Raw genomic sequence first — 20,823 nt, 5'->3', positions numbered from 1 at the left:
GCAGCGCTGGGAGGGTCAAGCCGGAGGGGCTCGAGTCGAATTTCTTGCAGCTTAGCTCCTGTCTTGCCGTATAAACCGCGTCGGTGTGTGTCCGCAACAGGGTGTTTGGCAGCCAGTTTGGAAGTTTTTAAGCGATGGAGAATAGATGGTCTCTGAAACGTTGATTTTCCAAAACGAAAAAAACGGTAGCCCGCTGTGGAATAAACAAATAAAGGAAACATATCTGAACCAAGTCTGGGCTTTAGGACCTTCTTCACTTTGGAAACACAAGAAGGGCGGGAACGTAGCTGGAAAGTGCAGAACTGCTGGTCTTGTAGTAACTTTTCTTTACCGAAGGACTGATGGTCCTAGGATACAAATACTTGTATTTTTCAGTCTTTACAGACGTTGCACTTCTTGCCTGCACCTCATGCACCTATTAACAGCACTGCAGTGCAAAAGAGGATGGTGTTCAGATTTTTGCTGAATGTGTTCTTCACTACTTGGTTTGCTGTTCAACATATAATTGAATAGAATGAAAATACAGCGTTCTCATGATTAAAATTCAAAGGAAGGGGAAAGGGAAGTTAAATAATTAACTTTAATTAACTTTTTAACTTTAGATATAAGTGGCTTGTTTTATTATGTTTTAAAGAACATGAGAGCTTGGTATCACTGAAAAAAATCACTACCATAAAAACCTCCACCAAAGGCAGAATATTGTAAATAAACTCTGACAGTAACATGTAATAAAGGTGCTTGGTTTGTACTTTGATATGGAAGAAGGCAAACTTACTCCTCAGATGACTATGGATGTTGGACTTGATGGTACCTAGTACTCTGGATCATACAGCATAAAGGCTAAATAGCTCTTGATTTAAATGTAGAGTATAAAGAGTTAATGCAGGTATCTGTCTAATTTTGCCTAGTCTCTGTAGTACACGTCCTCTGTTCTCTTACCAAAAAAATGGGATCTTTGACATTCTTAGCCCATTACACTTAACTACATAGTTTTATGTATGTTTGTGTGTTTGGCCATGTTAATTTTGCTTCACCTCAACAAGCATAAAGAGGTCAAGCTGGCAAATATTACATCTGGAACAACTTCTGAATGTTGTTAATGCAACATATAAAATATATTTCATATGTATTTCAGAGATATTTTTTTTTGTCTATTGCTAGTTCAAGAAATGCAATCTCTACAAAATAGAATGCCACTCCACCATAATTTTATCAGCAGTGTTCAATGTCCTTTCCTCCTATAGTGGCATGTTTTGGAAATTATCTTACTTGGAATTTATGCTATTTGTTATGTCCCAACCACCCTCTTTTGGGGTTTTGTAATTAAATTAGATTAATCTGCTATGCCATAGTTGTTATCTGCTCTTCACTCTTCAAAAAGTTTTCTTCATTTTTTGAATACTATGGGCCATATCTGTGCTTTAGAGCAATTTTGTGACATTTTGCAAAGCCAGGCAATCTGTGTAATATAGGAGGGAAATTGTTCTGTGGTGATGCTTAGGCACTGGAGATGTTGCGTTTGTCAGTGAATTGTTCATTGAGCTGTTACATCTTGCTTTTCAGCAGAACTAGCTGAAAATTTGTGTAGCCATGTTCTTAAAGTTAGATTTGCTGGTACTTGCTTGTGAGTTGAGGCACCACACTGCATGGCATTTTGAGGTTTTTTTGAGGTGTTTTGGATTCTTTAAAACTTGATTTTAATACCTGTAATCATCTTTCCCCTCTTTTATAGGAACTTCTCTGTTCTTCGCACACTAAGGGCTCTTGTGGAGAAGCTATTCTCAGGTGCTCTTGTATAATGGAATATAAATATGTAAAGAGTACCTGTTGTCTCTGCTATGGAGGAAACCTGGCCTGTTTCTGACCCTGAATGGTGACAGATCCACACAAAGGCATCCTTGAATACAGCAGTTTCATAAGATCAGGAGGAGTTCTCAGTTTCAATGTGTTATTAGGGACAAAATATGTTAGGGAGACTTCCTCCATTTTTTATTTTTTTTTCACTTTCATTGGTCTAAATTGGGAAGATGACGACTTTGGAAAATGATCATATTTAATTATTCAGTTTTCTGAATAATTTAAATGACCTTATTGGAGGTAATACGAGGTTAGTTATAATCTGAATGATGAAATAAATTTCTTTGTTGTTTTGTTTGTTTTTCAAAAATGGGATTTTGAGAAATAAGCTTTAGGAAATGCTTTGGTAATTTGAAGTTATACTACTCTGAGTTAATCTTCTTATGGAGGCAAGTTTGCAGTTGGGAGTATCTGTCTACATCTTGGCTTCTCTGATATGAATCCAGCTGGGTTATTTTAGCTTAAGCTGCTGATCAGAATGGGAGCTAAGATGATATAAGCCTATGAGCTGACATGCTTGTGCACATTCCTTCACAAGGGTTGCAGTAATCTCTGGGGGAGAGACTGGTATGTCATGAACCACCATCCCCTGTCCCATGATGTATGCACAGATATTCCCCTGTTCCATACCACCGCCATGCCCCTTCCCCAAATAAGATGTTGATGATTAGAGCCCCATCTCTGGAAGTGGTGACTCACAGGGAAGTGGCCTGTTGAATGCTTAGGCCCACCTGGGTTGTGTCATTGCCACACACCTCTGGTTCGTCTCAAGGCTCATCCTTCTTTGGTTCAAGTGATTCCTGCTGTACTGGTCCTATAGAAGAACTGAAATAATGGGTTGTTGTTCCCCAAGTTCAAGTCTTCTTGAGATACACTCTGGATTTCCCCATCCTTCCACATTACCCACTGAGTGCGCTGGGGTTCTTTAGCAAAGGTAATCCCCATGAATGGCTTTGCCTTTTCCAAGGGAGGAGCAACCCACACTGCCTTTTCTAGCCAATAACAAATGCTGGACTTTAATATGCAGCCAAGTGAGCAAGCAAGCTTGGTGACCAGCACAGTACCCTGCCAGTTAACAACTCTAGTGTGCTCACATCAAAGCTGTTTTATCTTGAGCTCCATGTTGGGCACCAGCAACTGTGGTGGGTTGACCCTGTCCAACAGCTAAAGGTGCACCCAGTGACTTTGCTGGATGGGGAGAAGATAGAAGGAAGGTGAGAAGACTTGTGGATAGAGATAATGATAGTTTAATGGAAAAAGCAAAAGCTGCATGCTCAAGCAGAGCAAAAAGAGGAATTCCATCTCTTATTTCCTATCAGTGGGAAGATATTCACCCATTTTTCTGGAAAGCAGAGCTTCAGCATGCTTAACGGCTGCTTGGGAAGACAAATGCAATAACCATGGACACCTTCCCTTCCTCCTCTTTTTCTTGAGCTATTTTTTTGCAGAGGATGACATTATATGGTATGGAATACCCCTCCCATCAGTTGAGACCACCTGTCCTGGCTGTGTCTGCTCCCAACTTCTTGCCCACCCCAGCCTACTGACCAGGGGAGAGAGGGACAGGACACAGTGGGAAAGAGAGAAAGCCTTCATGTGGTGCAAGCACTGTCTAGCAATAGCTAAAATATTAATGTGTTGTCAGCAGTGTTTTAGCAAAAAAATACAAAGCACAGCACTATACAGGCTACTGTGAAGAAAAAAAAAAAAAAAAAAGCAGCCAGACCCAGTACATCATCTTACTAGGGAGGTTGTGGACTTGATTTCTTCAAGATAACTTGCCCAAAGCTTGCTGCTGAAAGGCCTTTACCTGGACAAGTACTGTTGCTTGCTGTAGGATTGTTATAGCTGAATAACCAAGAGGGTTCTACAGCTTTTGCCTCTGCATGGTTTGAGTAGGCTTTACTGTTTCAAAGCTATGTGTGCATGCAAAGAAAAAACACATGCACATGATCACAGTCATTCTCCATTGTTTGCTCTACAGAACGACATCAGAAAGCAGAGTATTCTCTGTTTCTTTCTCCTGCTTGAATAGTAGAAAGTGGGATTGTAAAATGATGGAAATACTTGATACTTTAATTTAGTGACAATTATTGGATATTAAGTTGCCACCTGATCAAAGTACTCACTAGGGAACCCAGTTTCCTAGTTGTGGGATCTTTCTGTATAAAATAACTTGAAAGTTAAATGAATATACTTAACAGGTAGGACATTATTTGTTGCTTTTCATGTCTTAGCCTGTTACGTTCTTACAAGCCTTACTCTTGCTTGAAATTGGAGTTATACTCTGTCGGTCAGCAGAGCTGTGGGATGTGTTAGTGGTGCAAGCACAAGGAATTGCATAGCTTGATGTGTCTTACTGCTCTAACTTGCAGGTTTCCCTGTGTGCAGTGGTGTTGCATTATTATTTTGTATGAGTACAGTGTTGTTGCTGCCCAACAAATGGGCAGGTGAAGTGTGAGAGGATGCAAAGGTGAAAGACAAAATGTGACCATCATGGGGCTGATTGAATTTGGCACACTGAGTAGACAGGCTGCTGCTAAAGAAATGGCTTGGCTTGCCTTGGTTATACATAGGAGCTAACTACGTGTTTCTTCTTCTGTGTGTTGTTTTGTTTTTTTTTCTTGCCAACAGTGACAAGGTAACATCTGGGCCTCTGCAGTCCTTCTCCAAGTCATCTTGGGTTTTTCTGGCCTGTCCACATTGTTTTGTAGCTTTCATGGCTCTGGATGGCTAATGAAGAGGCATGTTCAGTCTAATGGCCAATTGCTGCAGCTGGTTAAAACGGTGGCAGGAACCTGTCAGGTAAACTTGTGAAAGTATTTTACATTTCTGTGCTCACCTCCCCAAACGGTATTTCATGTTGTCTCACCTATGTTTTACTTTATTTGCTATATAATATTCTTTTGTATTTTTCAATTCCAGGACAAAATCCTTTTTTTTTTTTTTTTTTTTCCTCCAAGAGAGAATCAATACATCTTCTGAACTTAAAAATGAAATTTCAGTCATGTCTAATTTGGATATTTTATTTCTGACTGAAAAGTATAAAGTTCAAAATACTGACCTTTGCATACTGTTTCCTCAAGTTGAGCATTATGGGTTGAATCTATAAAGTTTTTTAAAGTTTGTGGGTCTTTTTCTTAATTATATAGTTCCTGCATGTTGAGATTCTGAAGTGCAATGTGTCAAAACACCTTGTTAAGAGTAGATTATAGCTCCAGTGTAATTCTGGTTTTCTTACTATTACCTAATTATCTTAGTACTGCATTTTGTGGGTAGCCTGGTGATCTATTCTTGCTGATGGAATGCTGCTGTTCTCATTTGTTTCTGTTACTTTAATTTTGACATCCTGTATCCATTTCCCTCCAATTAGCCTCTGCTAATTGCACAATTAGTGCATTGTTTCTTTAAACTATTCACAGACTATGGAGGAGGGAAGTAAGGGGCAAACCACATCAATTTACGTTTCACACTCATGTAGGAGGATTTGCTCTTTTCTTTGGTGCTAGGCAGTTTAGGCTTTACAGAAGGGGCTGCTGTTTAAAGAACTATATTGGATTTAATAAGCTTTCTGACACTATCAAGTTATTATAGAAATTTGTGGGTTCATAAATATTTGTGGCTGTTCTGATTTTAGCTTACTGTTAAAGTACTCCTGTCTTCCTACTGTTCACTTTTAGTTTCTTTTCACAGAGCTTTTCGGTCTTCCAAAAGAATATGCCTAAATTATACTTTATGTATGATGCTATTATAGCTTTAAGACAGGAAATAACAAGATTTTTAGTATGCTTTCACTTAAAGGGGCATGAAATTGGGCAAATTCCTGTGACATCTCTGAGCATTTTTTAATAGGAGCAACTGAGGTATGCACACACATGTTTTTCCAGTTTCTTTGCTTAAAATCCTCTCCTGGTATAAATTCTAAACTGTACATCAGTTTGGTAATATATTGTACATACTCATACACTGGTATGTATGTTTGCAGCCTAGATATCTCCTGCTTGAAACAGGCACGAGTACCTCTTATTTACAGCACCTGGTGTTGTCTGTGCAAGTGTTGTATGGTGTATAGTGGTTGTTCAGATGCACTGGTTGAGAGAGAAATATATTTCTATTATAGGCACAACTTCAAGGCAGAGAGAGGGTAAAAATGCAGGGAAATGGAAATGAAATTACAGAAGTTGTTAAGGATACTGTGACCACACCAAAAAAGGGTAAAATTTACAGTACAGTGAAATCAAATTTCAGCAGGTAGATACAAATTGAAAGCAAAATCCTTGTTTCATGTAGAACTTGCAGCACAATATTAGACTTCTCATTTCATACCTCGTTCTACTGTTCTGCCTGTCAGATGGTTTAATATACTGAACACCAGATACACAATTGTAACAATGGCTGCTACTCAGTATTTTGATGCCTATTGTTTCTCCTACTTTGTGGTAAATATGTTATGCAGGTATTAGCTAGCTACAGGAAAAATATTTAAAATATTTAATTTTTTTCTTCTTCTCCTTATGGAGGAAGGTGACACTAATAATGGTGGGACTTGATAATGCTGGTAAAACTGCTACAGTCCGAGGAATTCAAGGAGGTAAGCAATTATCATCTAAATGGAGCATTGAAAGACAGTATAATTACTAATTTCCAACATTTTCAACTTAAAATATTGCTTCATCTCTTAATTTATTTCTCAATTCTATATTGTTGAGAGTAAAATTTGTGGATTGTGCTCTCCTCTAAGAGTGTGGTTGCCAAAGCAAGCATGTCACAGGCCCCATCGTGTGAATACCTGCAGATGAGAGAAAAGTTAAGGGATCTTACCTTTGAAACATAAAGATCTGGATTTTTGATATCTAGCAAGTCATGCTAGGGTCACTTAAAAAGTTGGTGTCCCCAGTCATATACATCATACTTCAGAGAAGTAGCAGAGCAAGCTCCACATTTGCTCATTGGCCTCTGCGCTTATCGTGCTGAGCTAACATAGACCGAATCAGAGGCAGTTCAAAAGAAGTTGCTACCATTTTGCTACATCTTTTTCAAAGGTAATAAATAGTAAGGTGTAGAGGCAAGGGAGACAGTATGGAGAGGGCTGCGTCTTAAGACATTGCACCATGCAGCATTAGAGCCCTTAGTCCACTGAGACTGAGAAAGTTGCTCCATGGAGGTGTTTGGAAATGTTCAACATACCTTGCTGCTTATGTGTCTTGAGCTTACCATGGTATTGTTAACTGTGCAAAATGCAAAATTGCAACAGAATCTTTTCTGGGCTCTTGTGCTGTAATGCTCATAAAATTTAAACATTTTTGGACTAGAGGAAGGTTTTTCCAGTAGTTCAATAAACAGCTGAAGGAGCATTGTAACTGCATGCAAGCCATCTGTCTCCATCAGTTGCTTTAAGTGAAAGGAAGTATAGGATAAAACCTCTGAAGGCCAATTATGGCTTATATGGCAGACCCTGTTTTTACGGTGACTGTTTATTATTGGAAGCCTTATCATACAATGGGAACAGATGCTTCAGGAATAAACCCTCACATTCAGCACCATCAATAACTTTCAGCCTTAATTCTCATATTCACATTGCTTGCTCTTACAAGAGCACATACTTACAGCTCACAGTGCAAAGCATTATTCAAAATAAAGTCTGCTAAGTTTTGAAGCTATAGTTTTTCACAAATGGAGGCCCAAGATCCTTCTCTTGCTGAAGTCTTGGCTTACGCTCTTCCAGCCAAGAAGTCTGTTCTGAATCCCCATTTCATCTGCGTGTGAAGGATTCTCTCAGAAAAGGAACATGGTAGGTGCTGCTCTTCAGAGCTCAGTGCTTTTACCAGTACCTTCATTTCTTCCTCTCAATAAGCTGAACTTTATATCTGTCTCTCTTGCCTCATGCTACCAGGCTACATAAAACAATTGCAGAGATCCACTTAATGCATCCCTGCAGAGGCACTAGGTGGTGTGAGACAAGTACAGGCTTCCTTTGCCTTTTGGAAAGGAAGGCAGCAAGGAAGTGTTAAATACAAAACTGTAGGATTTTTTTTTACCATATTGAATGGCAAAATAAAAACCAGAAAATAAAAATAAGCAAAGGCCAAAAACTGATAATGAATAATGGGAATCAAATCGTGACATCTAAGAAGAAAGAGGTTTCAATCAATTAATCTCAGCCCTTGGTTTGAACTCTTGAAGCTGTTTTGGCAACTGTGAGGGATAAAGAATAAATGTGGCAGAGCACAATGCTTCCAAGATCATAATACATTAACTGTTTTGTTTGGTTTTGTTCCCAAAATTGGATTAATACCATGCAAATACTATATACCTGTTCAGATGGAGCATTGGTGGTGTGGGGGAAAATAAATACTGCAGTACACAGAAAGCCACTGCAGTTTGCTGTGTTGTTAAATATTAAAAATTGCTTCTTTTTTTTTTTTTTCCCAGCTGCTCCTATATCAATTAGTCTGAAGTAACTGATTGGGAGACTAATGCATTACTTTGAAAGTACCTAAGGAGAGGAAAAGTTGTAATGTAAAAAAGACATGGTTAGCAATGTGCTGTCTCATAACAAGGGGGGCTTTGCTCCATGTTTTTAAAATACTAATTTTGCTACACAGATCACAATGTAAAATCCTCTTTAAATAACTGAGAACACTTTTTACTGAAGGCTTTCTTCTTTGAACTCTGACAGAGTCTCCTGAAGACGTGGCTCCAACAGTTGGGTTTTCCAAGATTGACCTTAAACAGGGACGCTTTGAAGTCACCATCTTTGATTTAGGAGGTGGAAAAAGAATTCGAAGTATCTGGAAAAATTACTATGCTGAGTCCTATGGTGTAATATTTGTTGTGGATTCCAGTGATATTGCAAGAATGGAAGAAACAAAGCAAGCCATGATAGAAGTTTTAAACAACCCTAAGATAACAGGAAAACCTGTGTTAGTGTAAGTAATGTTAATAAATGTTCTAGTAGTCTGAAATTTTGACCTTCAATACACATTCTAAAGAAGTATTTAAGCATAGTGTAAGCATGAATATAGAGGATACTAATACTTGGGCAGCTTGAGCACTAACCAGTATTACCATCAGTTTTACAGCATTTCTGGAATACTTATTTATGCCAATCTAAGTATCATACTAGTGAACAAAGCCTTTCTCTTTATTTCCTTATTCCATCCTTTCCCTCATGAGTTGTATATGGTGATATACTGATTCCATTAATTAGATCTTACTTAGTCCTCCTCATGGATATTTATTTGTCTTCTCTTTCAATAACAGTGGAAAAATAATGATGTTTTGGGTTTTTTTAACTCTTTAAAATTCTGATATTACTCAAGCTGATATGATAAGTTAAAGGTTTTTTCAAGTTTGAGATGGCAACATGGTGTAAAAATATTGTTAGTATTTAGACCTGCATCAATTACTCTAAATTATGAATTATTTATTATATTTTGCAATAGCAGTAATCTTGCAGCAATAGACGTCTTGTTCACTTAACACATGGTGGTGCTACTGATACATGATCAGTAAAATCTCATTAAAGAAGGCTTACTTTAATAGCATTTGGTATGTGCTTTTGTTTTAGTGCATGTGTTTTAATTAATAAAATAAGTAGTTAAAGTTTCAAAAGGTCTAGAGACATTCTTTCACAGAACTGCTAGATTAATGAACTTCTTTGCTGAAAAACTAGGTTGTGTAAAATAGCATTTTATATATATTGAAAATAATATGTTTTATTTAATTTAGCCAAACAAAAAGATCTGTGAGGGCAGATAACCTTTTGAAATTACAAGATAAGCCATGGAAGTTTAAAATGTTCTTTTCAGGACCATATTTTTATGTCTGGTGAACATAAAGCCTCCATAATCATAGAGTCATGAAAGGGTTAGAAGGAACTTTAAAGATTATGTAGTTCCAGCCCCTGGCCATATGTTCCACTAGCCCAGGTTGCTCAAAGCCCCATCCAATATGGCCTTGAACACTTCCAATAACAGGCAATCAACAGCTTCTCTGGGAAACTTGTTCCAGCCTCTCACGCTTGTCCTATCACTACACACCCTTGTAAAAAGTCCCTCACCAGCTTTTCTATAGCCCCTTCAGGTACTGGAAAGCTGCTATAAGATCTCCTTGGACCTTTCTCCAGGCTAAACAGCCCCAACGCTCTCAGCCTGTCTTCATGGGAGAGGTGCTCCAGCCCTTTGGTCATCTTTGTGACCCTCCTCTGGATGTGCTCCAGCAACTCCCATGTCCTTCCTGTGTTGAGGACCCCAGAACTGGACACAGTACTCCAGATGACATCTCACAAGAGCAGAGTAGAGGGGGAGAATCGCCTCCCTTGATCTGCTGGCCATGCTTCTTTTGATGCAGCCCAGGATATCATTGGCTTTCTGGGTTGCAAACACACATTGTCAGTTCTTGTTGAGTTTTTCATCAACCAACACCCCCAAGTCCTTTTCCTTAGGGCTGTTCTCAATCCATTCCCCATCCAGCCTGTATTTGTGCTTGGGTAATGCAGTAATTGCACAACATTTCTGTGATATCATATGTATAATGAGTAGTGATGCTCTGGTGGTTTCAGGGTGAAACTAGTTAATCTGTTTTGATCAAGTGGAGTGTAGTTCAGCAAGTGGGTATGTTGAAAAATAGGTTAGATTTTAACTGCTATCTGAATGTTAGTAGTACGGGGAAGGCAATAAAACCAACATAATGCAGCTAGTTTAACTTAAATTTATTCTGAAAATGCAACTGTGATGGTTGACAATTGTGAAGTGTTTCTAAGTAAGTGCAATTTTATTTTATTTTCATACAAATCTCTATGTCCTAATCCCATAATAGAATTTGTGTGGCTGCTGTACCTGCTGAGAGCCCATTCACTTCCTTGGGATTTTTTCCTCCTTCTCAGTCTATGTCTGATGGACTAAATTAAGGTTGTTGATGTTACTGCCTTCTAATTGGTTGAGCCTCAAGCTGTTAAACAGAATTTTTTCTTGCTGTATCTCAGTTCTTTGAGGGGATCCAGTAGTTCTTTGTTTTATGCTCCTGTACAAGTCTGCATCTTGAGAAGATGCATCTTTCATCTTATGAATTCTTTCCTATATGGCCTTTGTTTTTAATTTGGTGTCTGTGTTCATGGCATATTCAAATCATGTAAACCCTAGAATTTGTTCCAATGTTTGAACACTAAACTGGGAGGAGTGGCTGACACACCAGAAGGCTGTGCTGCCATTGAACAAGACCTAGACAGGCTGGAGAGTTGGGCAGGGAGAAACCTGATGAAGTTCAACAAGAGCAAGTGTAGAGTTTTGCATCTGGGGAAGAAAAACACCATGTACCAGTACAGGTTGGGAGCTGACCTGCTGGAGAGCGGTGTAGGTGAAAGGGACCTGGGGGTCCTGGTAGACAGGAGGATGACCATGAGCCAGCAATGTGCCCTTGTGGCTAAGAAGGCCAATGGCATCCTGGGGTGCATTAGAAAGGGTGTGGTTAGTAGGTCGAGAGAGGTTCTCCTCCCCTTCTATTCTGTCTTGGTGAGGCCGCATCTGGAATATTATGTCCAGTTCTGGGCCCCTCAGTTCCAGAAGGACAGGGAACTGCTTGAAAGAGTCCAGCGCAGAGCCACAAAGATGATGGAGTAGAACATCTCCCTTATGAGGAAAGGCTGAGGGAGCTGGGTCTCTTTAGCTTGGAGAACAGGAGACTGAAGGGTGACTTCATCAATGTTTACATATATGTAAAGGGTGAGTGCCAGGAAGATGGAGTTAAGCTTTTTTTCAGTGATGACCAGTGACAGGACAAGGGGCAGTGGGTGCCAACTGGAGCATAGTAGGTTCCATGTGAATATCAGAAAAAAACTTCTTTACTGTAAGAGTGACAGAGCACTGGAACAGGCTGTCCAGAGAGGTTGTGGAGTCTCCTTCACTGGAGACATTCAAAACCTGCCTGGACACATTCCTGTGTGATGTGCTCTAGGTGACCCTGCTCTAGCAGGGGGGTTGGACTAGATGATCTTTCGAGGTCCCTTCCAACCCCTAGGATTGTGTGATTCTGTGAAACACTTTTCATACTGTGAAGCCTGCAAGATGTGAAGCAGGAAGTCTTGGGCCCTAAGCACTAGTTTTTGTGGCATGGAAGTGGAGTGTTTTGAATTCTAGTTTTTCCCAGTAAATAAGCTGTTTCTGTTCTTTCTTTTAATAACAGAACATTTCTCCAGAACATTTTTCCTATTTTGTTTTACATCTGCCAAAACAAGCAACAGTCCTTTCTGAGAAGTCCTGAGGATAAATGTCAATTTATGTCACTGCATGTCTTCTTAGATGTCTTTGTTTGCAATCAACTTCATACTGCAAGAAGTGCCAGCAAGATACCACTGTGAAGTATCACAGGTGGTTGGATATCATTTCACAGTTAAGAACAGGATCCATTAAGGAAGAGTTTGAGATGCAATCTTCATTACAGAGCAAAGCAGATTTGAAATCACTGGCCCACTCTTCCTTTTGCAGTATTTTCTTGCATCCTCATCTATTGTATTATGGTGCACCCTAATCCAATAGTATCCCTATGCATGTGGCAGCTCTGTTTTTTGCCAGGAATAAGACACTCTGCTAACAAAAGAAAAGAGCAAGACAACTTGCTTCTCATCCTCCCAGATAAAGGAATGAATAGTGAGCCTGAGCACTATTTGAGGGGAAGCGGAGGCCCAATAGTCTGGCAAGAGATTAGGCTGAATTATGCAATGGGAGCATAAAACTGGTACAAGATACTATTGCAGTAATATGGGGGTATACAAGTTCTGATATTGTTCAGTGTGATACTTGCTTCAAATTGAATTGGTGTTGTGGCATCTCATCTGTCACTGCTGATGCAGGTATCACAATATCGTTTTAAGACAGTTTTTCTAAGGTGTTGGTGGTATTAGCTGTTACTGAGTCTTAGTACAAATTAGTGAAAACGTTAAACTTTATATTTGGCTTTTTTTTTTAACTCTTCTATATTGCTACTAAATTTATGTTTGCTTTGCTTATATAGGCCTTGTTTAACACTCAAGTGCTTAAGTAGTTAATAGTCTGTTATGTATGGGGAAATGGACTTGTAGAAAATAGACTTCTTGCAGTTCTTATGTTCATGGTCAATTCTTCTGTCAGCATCCTCAAGACATACGGGTATGCAAGTTTAAATTTTCTTCTTTTTGAATTGTTTTCACCTTTTATCAGAAAATAATATTTACACTTCCTGTTATATAGGCAAATACAAGTACTGTTTTTGTTTGGGGTTTTCTTTGTGTTAGTTTTGTTTTTGCAGAGAGCGTTACCTTGACATGAAAGAGTTGCTAGAGGAAATGCGATTCTATGTGCTATGGCTGATATATCTATCTATCTGTCTATCTATCTATCTATCTGAGATATATCGGAGAGATTGCTGGCCAGTAATTTTTTTACTAAAAAGCTTTTTTCTACATGTTACTTTTATGAGGGATTGCACCTATTAGTATTTCACATTTCTTAGTAGAATGCTAGCAGCTCTGTTTTGATTTGTTCACTCTTCTGCATAACTGTGTAACTGAAAGAAAAAACACCAAACAGTGGAAAGTTATTTTAGGGATTACTTCCGCCTGCATAATTTCTGATGTTAGTAATTCTGAATACTCAATATCAAATTCTCAATATGTCATTGTAAGTTGTAGTTAATACTGACTACTTTTAATAGTGCCTGTATTAAGAAAAATTAAGAAAAAACTTTCCACAAATCTTCCTTTTTTTCTCTTTTCTCAGATCTTCTGCAGTGTGTTATGTATGTTTCTGTTTTTCCACTTTCAAACCATATACAGCTGAAAACTACTTCAGTTATTTTCTTGCATATGGGTAGGCAGCAGCCTTCCTGAGGATTACTGAAACTTGAGTATTCTTCCAGGATTTAAAGTACCAGTCTTGTTTAACAAGGCATGTTTATTTCAAAGAAACACCTCTGTGGTGTTAAAAGGGCTAGCTGAGGAGACTGTGGTCTTCTGCTGTTAGTGATCTTTAATGCGTTCAGAAAATATCAGCTCATCACCTCTGTGTAAGAAATACAGCATCATGTTATTAAAGTTAATAAACCAATGTCCATTTTGCTTTCTATAAGACAGGGAAAACTGTCCTACTAAAACTTGAGCATTATTTCATGGTGTTAAGTAGTTTATTAAGCCTGTAAGTAACTTTTACTGTAGAGGCAGTATTGAAATACTCGTGGTAACTATTTTCTGACTTCTTGTTTGGTTTAGGCATGGTGTTCTGGATTGTTATTAATGCTGTCTGCTTTATATATACAGGTGCTTTTTTTTTTTTTTTTTTGTAGAATTTGAGATTCCCAGGAAAAAAAACAACACAATAACAAAACAAAAACAACCCTTAGAATTTGAACCAAGTAATATGAGTGCTAAAAAATTTGTAAGGCAATTAAAAGTGCTAGTTATTACTTTGTAAAAAGTATCTAAACCATTATGAACCCTCTCTTTGAGATTAACGGTATTTTCAGTACTTCCCAAAAGCACACGTAACTTGCTGCCACGTTATTTTAGTGTGAGTGGAAGAAGAAAAAAAAGTGTCACTTGTGTCCTTTGATCCTTTCCCTTAGTTAGTGTTTCTCTGAAAACCATAAAATTCCTTGCATTCTTCTAACTGTATTTGGAAAAACAGATGGCATTTTTCTTGAGAGCTCTGTGGAAGGGGAAATAGGAATTAAAAGGAAGGAACTGAGGGATCCTGAGGCTGCTTTTCAAGATCATTTTAGTAAATAGGAACCATTGATATTTCAAACAGTTTAATTTTTTTTAATCATTTGCAGCATGGACAACACCAGCAGCATACTGCTTTGCAGGGGTTTCTTTTTCGATACTTGACTGCCAGCCCAAATTTTTCTTTTGACACTTGAGTGTACTCTTGAGTTTTGTTCATAATGATTTCGATGTTGTTGATCATCTCCCCTTGCTCCTCCACCAGAACTGATATCTGGATAAAAAGTTCCTTTAAGTCTTTGATCTGGTTCTCCAGATTGACTAGTTCTTTGTGTCTCTGTTCAATCTCTGAAAGCTGAGTTTTGGTAATTTTTGCTTCAGTGAGTAGGTTTTCATTGAAAACCTCCCATTTTCCTTGTTGGAACATGTCATTGACTTCTTCCTCAGATACCTCTTTACCAGCTACCTCAAGCTGACGGACAATAAATCTTCTGCATTTTTCTTGCTTAGCAGTTATAGCATCATTGTATGAGAGCATAGCATTTAGGTAACGCTGGGATAAGAAAGCATGCTGGTAAGCTAGAATTCTTACTGTGGCACGTGATGGCCCATGTTCATTTTCAGCTTTTTTCACTGTTTTTGACAGTTCATCCAAACTTTTTCTTATGTGCTCTGCTTGAATTTTTATTTCTCTTGCTATGTTAGATTCCTTTTTAAGAACACTGAATCTTCTCATTGAAGATAGTAGGCTTTTTTGTTGTTGACTGAATTTATTAACTTCCTCCACCAAATTATTAATTTCATTCTGAAGCTTCTGGATTTCATGCAAGTGCCTTTCAGTTATGGGCTCTTTTTCATAAATAATGGCCTGCTGTTCAAGCTCCTCCGGCTCTTCTTCTTGTACTGTTGCACTGTTGTTTTCTCCAGCTGTCTGCAGTTCCTTAGCTCTCAGTTTAAACTCTTGGAGGCGGTCTCTCATGGCTTTTGTGTTCAGGCTTTTTTTTCAGGTTTCTTTCCCCTCTTGCAACACAGAGAGTTAACTCCAGTCTCTTTTTCTTGTTTCACTGTAATCGAAGTGTAACAACAATCAATGTTAGTGGTTATATGCATACATGAAAAGCAGTTTTGGAGATTATTTTGAAGATTTTCTTCTCTCTGCTCAAAAATTAAGTAAAAGTAGCAAAGAATTGAAAGTGGTAGGTACTCTGAAGAAATGTACGAGATAGCTGGTGGTCACTGCACTCCACCATTTAATCCAGTTTCTGTTGGACTTAATCATAACCAACACTTTTAATTTATTTTTAGATGGGGACATTTAAGTCTTTCCCCCAGCTTCTTCACTCCACATACAGTAATTTGTAGCCCAAGCCCATCTTTGTGGTAGGTTTGTGGTATAGGGTCCAGTACTTACAACAATGTGGCATGTGGACAGGACTTCATTTTGAGGAGGAAGTGAGGACTAACTCAAATGCTTGTTTTATCGGAATTCCTTATTTTATGAAAACTAACCAACCTTTAATTTTTTTTGCTAGTAGAAGTGAATCTGCAACTCCATTTTTGGATTCTCAGTGGGTAAAAAACAGTTCAGTTTTTGAGGTTATGAGGTAGACTATCTAACAAAGCAGAGTTCTGGCATGAATAATTTAGTTTAGCCACACGGAAAAACCTTCCTCCATTTTCCTTGCATTTCCTGGCCTGGGGAGCTAAACTGATAGCAACTGAAGCAGTTAACTCTACAGCAAAACCAGAACTGTAATAATTTACCTTGCAATTTTCTTTTTCATGTTGTGAGTTTTCATAAAGTTGGATTCATATCACTAATGTTGCAGCTTGAAGATTTTGTTAGCTGTATTCTTACATTGTCATTTGCAGTGTTCATAAAAATTATGCAAATGTATCTTGTGTAGTATAGGGGGATAAAATTCAGTACCATTTCTTACTTAATTGAAAGTTGGTTTAATTCTTTTTTCTGCCCTAGCTGTTGTGCAAGCTTTACTTGCATTATAATTAAGAGAAAATTTCTGTTGTGTATGTTTTAGAAAATATTGAAGTTCAACTATTTTTGTGTATAGGAGAAAGTATTTTCCTCTAATTCTACATGAATGTTTTCTTGGAACATGATCAGCAAGGGAAAATTTCCATAAAAAATTAAATGTTAAGGACTACGAGATTATGGGATTTTTACTTGGAGTCTTCTGGTTAGGCCAATGTGTCTTTTTCAAAGGGCTGTTCAAACATAAATTTTAAACAGTACAGTAGTACCTTTTAGCTGTTTTCAGAGGTTTCACTCTGAAAGCACTCTCTGCAAAGAGTAGTATTTTATAGGAGCATTTATTCTTAAACTCTAATGCTGAAGATTTTTTATTTTTTTATTTTTAGTAAGCAAATGCAGTATTTCTCTGTAGTATCCAAAAGGGTCCATTTGTAATAACTGCAAAGAATCAGTCCAGTAACCTGTCAGTATGCAAATGATTTTTATATATTTGAACAGCGTCAAATGATACTGCTGTGGTACCTCTGCTCCCTTAAGCATATTTAAAGTACCTAAATTTTTGCATAATATAAGTCATGAAGTTGAACAGTGTGACCATGTTTTTCACAGACTTAAATCTGACTCTCTGAAGGAGGATTAGCTGAAAAACAAAACTTGAAATGCTAGAGAGATCAATAGTAAGGAAGAATGTTGATATTCCACCCTAGCGTGCATTTCCTTCATTGCCTTCTTTATCCCCCCTTAATGCCTTAGTATCTGAAGTTAGTGTTTACTGATTCACATCAAGAGAATCCAAAAAGCATAGCAGTCATTAGAAGTTCCAGTAATGTACTGAGACTTGTGATCAGACAAGCTTGCAAGTACTTTAACTGGAAAACATTATTTTGGGGTGGAGAAAATGCAACGTATTCATTTCATTACAGTAATTCCTCTTCATTGCCTAACTTGCTGTGTATCTCCTGGCAGCAGAAGTTGGGCAATTTCTTCCAGGTAACATTCTTCAGGAATGTTTCAAAGCTGCTTGGCACCACTGAGACTGCAGTGGGGAAAGTTCAGTCTGGGGCATGTGAAAGGAACCAGGAGTACTAAACAAGACTTCAGAGAAGTGACCTGAAAATCTCTTTTAGTATAGCCTAACACATCTGTTGACCCATGTTAATTTAACATAGCTTGACAAGCCTGTGATTAAAAGTTCTAAGGGCACTATTAATGCTTATGATGTGAGGTGGCAAGACTGTCTTGTATCTAAGAGAATGTGAGTAATTACTGAAAAGCTCTAAAACATGCATGCAGTCATCCAGTTACACCTTCAGAACACAGAACAATTTCTCAAAAGAGCACTTAGCAATTTTTCATATGATTAAACTGCTGTGGTTTGAAAATAACTTAAACACAGGAGCATAAGAGCTATACTGGTCTTCATCTTCTATTTGTGTATCCATTAACGATTCACATGTACTTTCCAATGTTTCAGGTGTGTTGGTCTTGAAATAGCTGTATTCCTTGGGGGGAGAGGGGAAAACAACATAATTACAAATCTGCAAATGCTCTCAAATATCAAACTTGAAAAGAAGTAAGCAGAAAATACTTAAGAGTGCTGCTAATAGATATATATTTTATTTTTTCTTGTTTAAACATCAGTCTCACTGAAGAGTGGAATGTAAGCAATTACACTCTGGTTTCGTATCTTGTATCTTACCAGGCTTTCCTTCAAAACCTGCCGCTGAATGTGCTTGACAATAAATGTGGTTGATTATACTGGTAACTTAAACGCATGCTGGTTTCAAATAAATAAGGGTATCTTCTTGACAAAGATAACCTTGAAAATGGTTGCCTTGGCTTTTTGAGTATTCCAAAACAAGGTTTGTTCACATACTGAGTCCTTGTCATTGTCCTACCTGTTTGTGTGTGTGTATAGGGGCATGTCCTGTTCTTTTGATTGAGATAAAAGATCTATTTCCTTGAAGTTTTTGTCAATAGAGGGAGAATATGCCTATTCTTTTAAAATTGAGTAAAAGGAATATGTGAGCTGAGCGTTCACCAGTGACTTAGTGTGTCCCTTATATTTAAAAAAAAAAATTAAAAAATTAAAAGATTATTCTTTTAAGGTGATAAGGTGGCACAGCCTAGCTCATCCTCATCAGACTTTTTTTTTTTTTTTTCATCGAAGGTTGGACAATTCGGGTTAAAGCTGCTAAGGAACTGCACTAAATGCTAACCAGATCAGTGGATGGAAAAGCATTCGTTTGTTAAACTCTAGCTTCAAATTACTGACTTTTTAGAAATCACCCTAAATGCTCTGAGACGTGTAAGTCTGAAAAGCATTTGTGAGGTTTGCCCATGTTTCTGGCCATCCCTCAGTCATAAATGCTGCTACATCATCTTCTATCTGAACTGTTACTGATGCTGAAAGTATATGTTTGAAGCCAAAATCACAAGCTGCTAGCCGGTCTTTAATAAAAGATAATCAGTAGAAAATAGTTTCTCTAATAGCTGCAGTAACTTAGTCCAAGTTCTCCACACTTTGAAGCACTGCAAGATTGAAAATGAAGCCTAAGAACTGACAGGGCTAGTGAATGGATTTGGGGAGGAGGTGGCAGGAGTAAGGAAAGGAAAAGAGGAAGAATCAGGCCCAGTTCTGAAGTTGTACTTGGAGTTCAAGGGTTACTGATGTGCTTTCATACAACCATTCGAGGAGGAAAAGAAGGAATGCTCATGCAGCATTTCAGTTTAGTTACTGGCATACCTTATCTTGTAGAAAGGCTTCCTTACCACCTCCCCCTGCATTTTTTTTTTTCATGCAGATCCAATAGTGATTAAGTTTGTATTTGTTCTTTGTTCTTCTAGTAGATATCATTATATATTGTTGGCAGGTTCAGGAACACAATTTTTATATTCTCATCAAACTGTATTGCAAGAGTATTTGCCTTCTGATATGTTACTGTGTTGCTCATCAGGGTTATGAATGCCTCTAGTGAAACTTATGACGTGGCTGGGAAAGCCTTTATTATGACAATTACCTCAGCACACTGACTAGGGGAATAATAGATTCTGATGATGGGAACCACCATTATTTATCTGTCATGATGATAAAATATGCCCTAAATTAGAATAATAGTAATTTTATGGAAATGAAAGTTTTTGAACTATCATCTCCATTTTTTTATGGAGAAGGAAAAAAAAAGTTGAAACATCTTTTTGCTTAATTGTAAAGCAGATATACAGAATAATTTTCCACCTGTCTAATTTATCAGTAGACTCACTAAACAGGGACCCTGCATAAAAAAAATGAGATTTGGGCTCGTTAAGTTAAAAGGCATAAATAGATACATGAAAAAAGTGATTTGATCACGTGGAACTCTTGCTACTGGTTGCAATTAGATTTAAGGCCTTTTTTTGGCTTTGATTAATTGTTTTGTTTCCTCCCCACCCCTTGACTTACAAAAGCTCCTGTTTATTTTGATTTCCGTAGTTTTGTTCCATTATTTCTTGTTTATTAAGCACCTTCATTAAAATGCCTGACACTAAAAGCCCTGTTTGTATTTGATGCAATTTGCATGCCACCTTAGTTTAATTTAACATACTGTGGCCCATCAGAAGAGGACTTGCAGAAAATGAAGGAGCAGAATTGTCACTATAAGGGCCCTTTGAAATGTATCATATCTATTCTGCATCATATTCCTCTTCTTACTGGCTGTTGAAATAGCTACTTTTTTTTTTTCTTTTTTTCAAGATTGCAAGAAAAATAAGTGTCTTGTTTATTTTCCTGTTCCTTAGTTATGAGTTTTTTAAGAGCACTGGGTAGGGAACAATTTCAGGCAAAGTGTCCCTAAGGAATTTCCGGCTACAGGTAATCTATTACTACTACTACTAATGTTAGCATTAATATTATTATGAATATAATTATTAAATTCATTTCTAGGCTCCCATGAAGTTGCATTGTAACTCTGTTAATATGGTACCAACAAACCAGTGTCACTTATTTTTTAACACAATAGCTCTGAGTAATGTTTGGAGTCATACTCTAGTCTGGAACTAGATTCCTACTTGAAGTGTCTTAACACAATTACTGAGACACATACACCATTTAATTGCTTACAGTTTAAGATGCAGTGTAAGCAGTCTAAGGGGAAAACTAGAGGTTTCAGTTGAAATTTCATTTAATTTGCTCCAAAGGCTGTGGTCTCATATATTCTCACAAGAAAAGAGAGAACATATTTGATGGTGGTTTGGAGTCTTGCCATGTTACACAAAGATATACCCTAGGTAAACAAGTAAG

The 20,823-nt window shown here is 37.8% G+C and overlaps 3 protein-coding genes across 3 annotated transcripts in view; 1 reads left to right on the top strand and 2 right to left on the bottom strand.

The window, feature by feature from the left end:
• The window catches only part of PROS1 (protein S (alpha)), a 35,892-nt gene extending 34,178 nt beyond the window's left edge, over positions 1-1,714 (bottom strand). The window contains exons 1-2 of the mRNA XM_009993381.1: positions 1,705-1,714; positions 68-193 (exon numbers count right to left, since the gene is read on the bottom strand). Coding sequence (XP_009991683.1) covers positions 68-193; positions 1,705-1,714 — 136 coding nt within the window. The remainder of the gene's footprint in view (positions 1-67; positions 194-1,704) is intronic.
• A 2,796-nt stretch (positions 1,715-4,510) lies between these two features.
• ARL13B (ADP-ribosylation factor-like 13B) overlaps positions 4,511-20,823 on the top strand; it is a 36,887-nt gene continuing 20,574 nt past the window's right edge. Inside the window, exons 1-3 of the mRNA XM_009993380.1 lie at positions 4,511-4,662; positions 6,378-6,448; positions 8,537-8,786. Coding sequence (XP_009991682.1) covers positions 4,604-4,662; positions 6,378-6,448; positions 8,537-8,786 — 380 coding nt within the window. The 5' untranslated portion in view covers positions 4,511-4,603. The remainder of the gene's footprint in view (positions 4,663-6,377; positions 6,449-8,536; positions 8,787-20,823) is intronic.
• STX19 (syntaxin 19) lies at positions 14,652-15,608 on the bottom strand. Its single transcript, XM_009993326.1, has one exon. The coding sequence runs from the start codon at positions 15,528-15,530 to the stop codon at positions 14,652-14,654; it is 879 nt and encodes a 292-aa protein (XP_009991628.1). The 5' UTR covers positions 15,531-15,608.

Source organism: Chaetura pelagica, unplaced genomic scaffold (genome assembly GCF_000747805.2).
Source record: "Chaetura pelagica isolate M959 unplaced genomic scaffold, ChaPel_1.0 scaffold101, whole genome shotgun sequence".
Classification (NCBI taxonomy): Eukaryota; Metazoa; Chordata; class Aves; order Apodiformes; family Apodidae; genus Chaetura; species Chaetura pelagica.
Note: the sequence above shows the minus strand (reverse complement) of the source record. Positions and strands in the feature narration are given on the sequence as shown.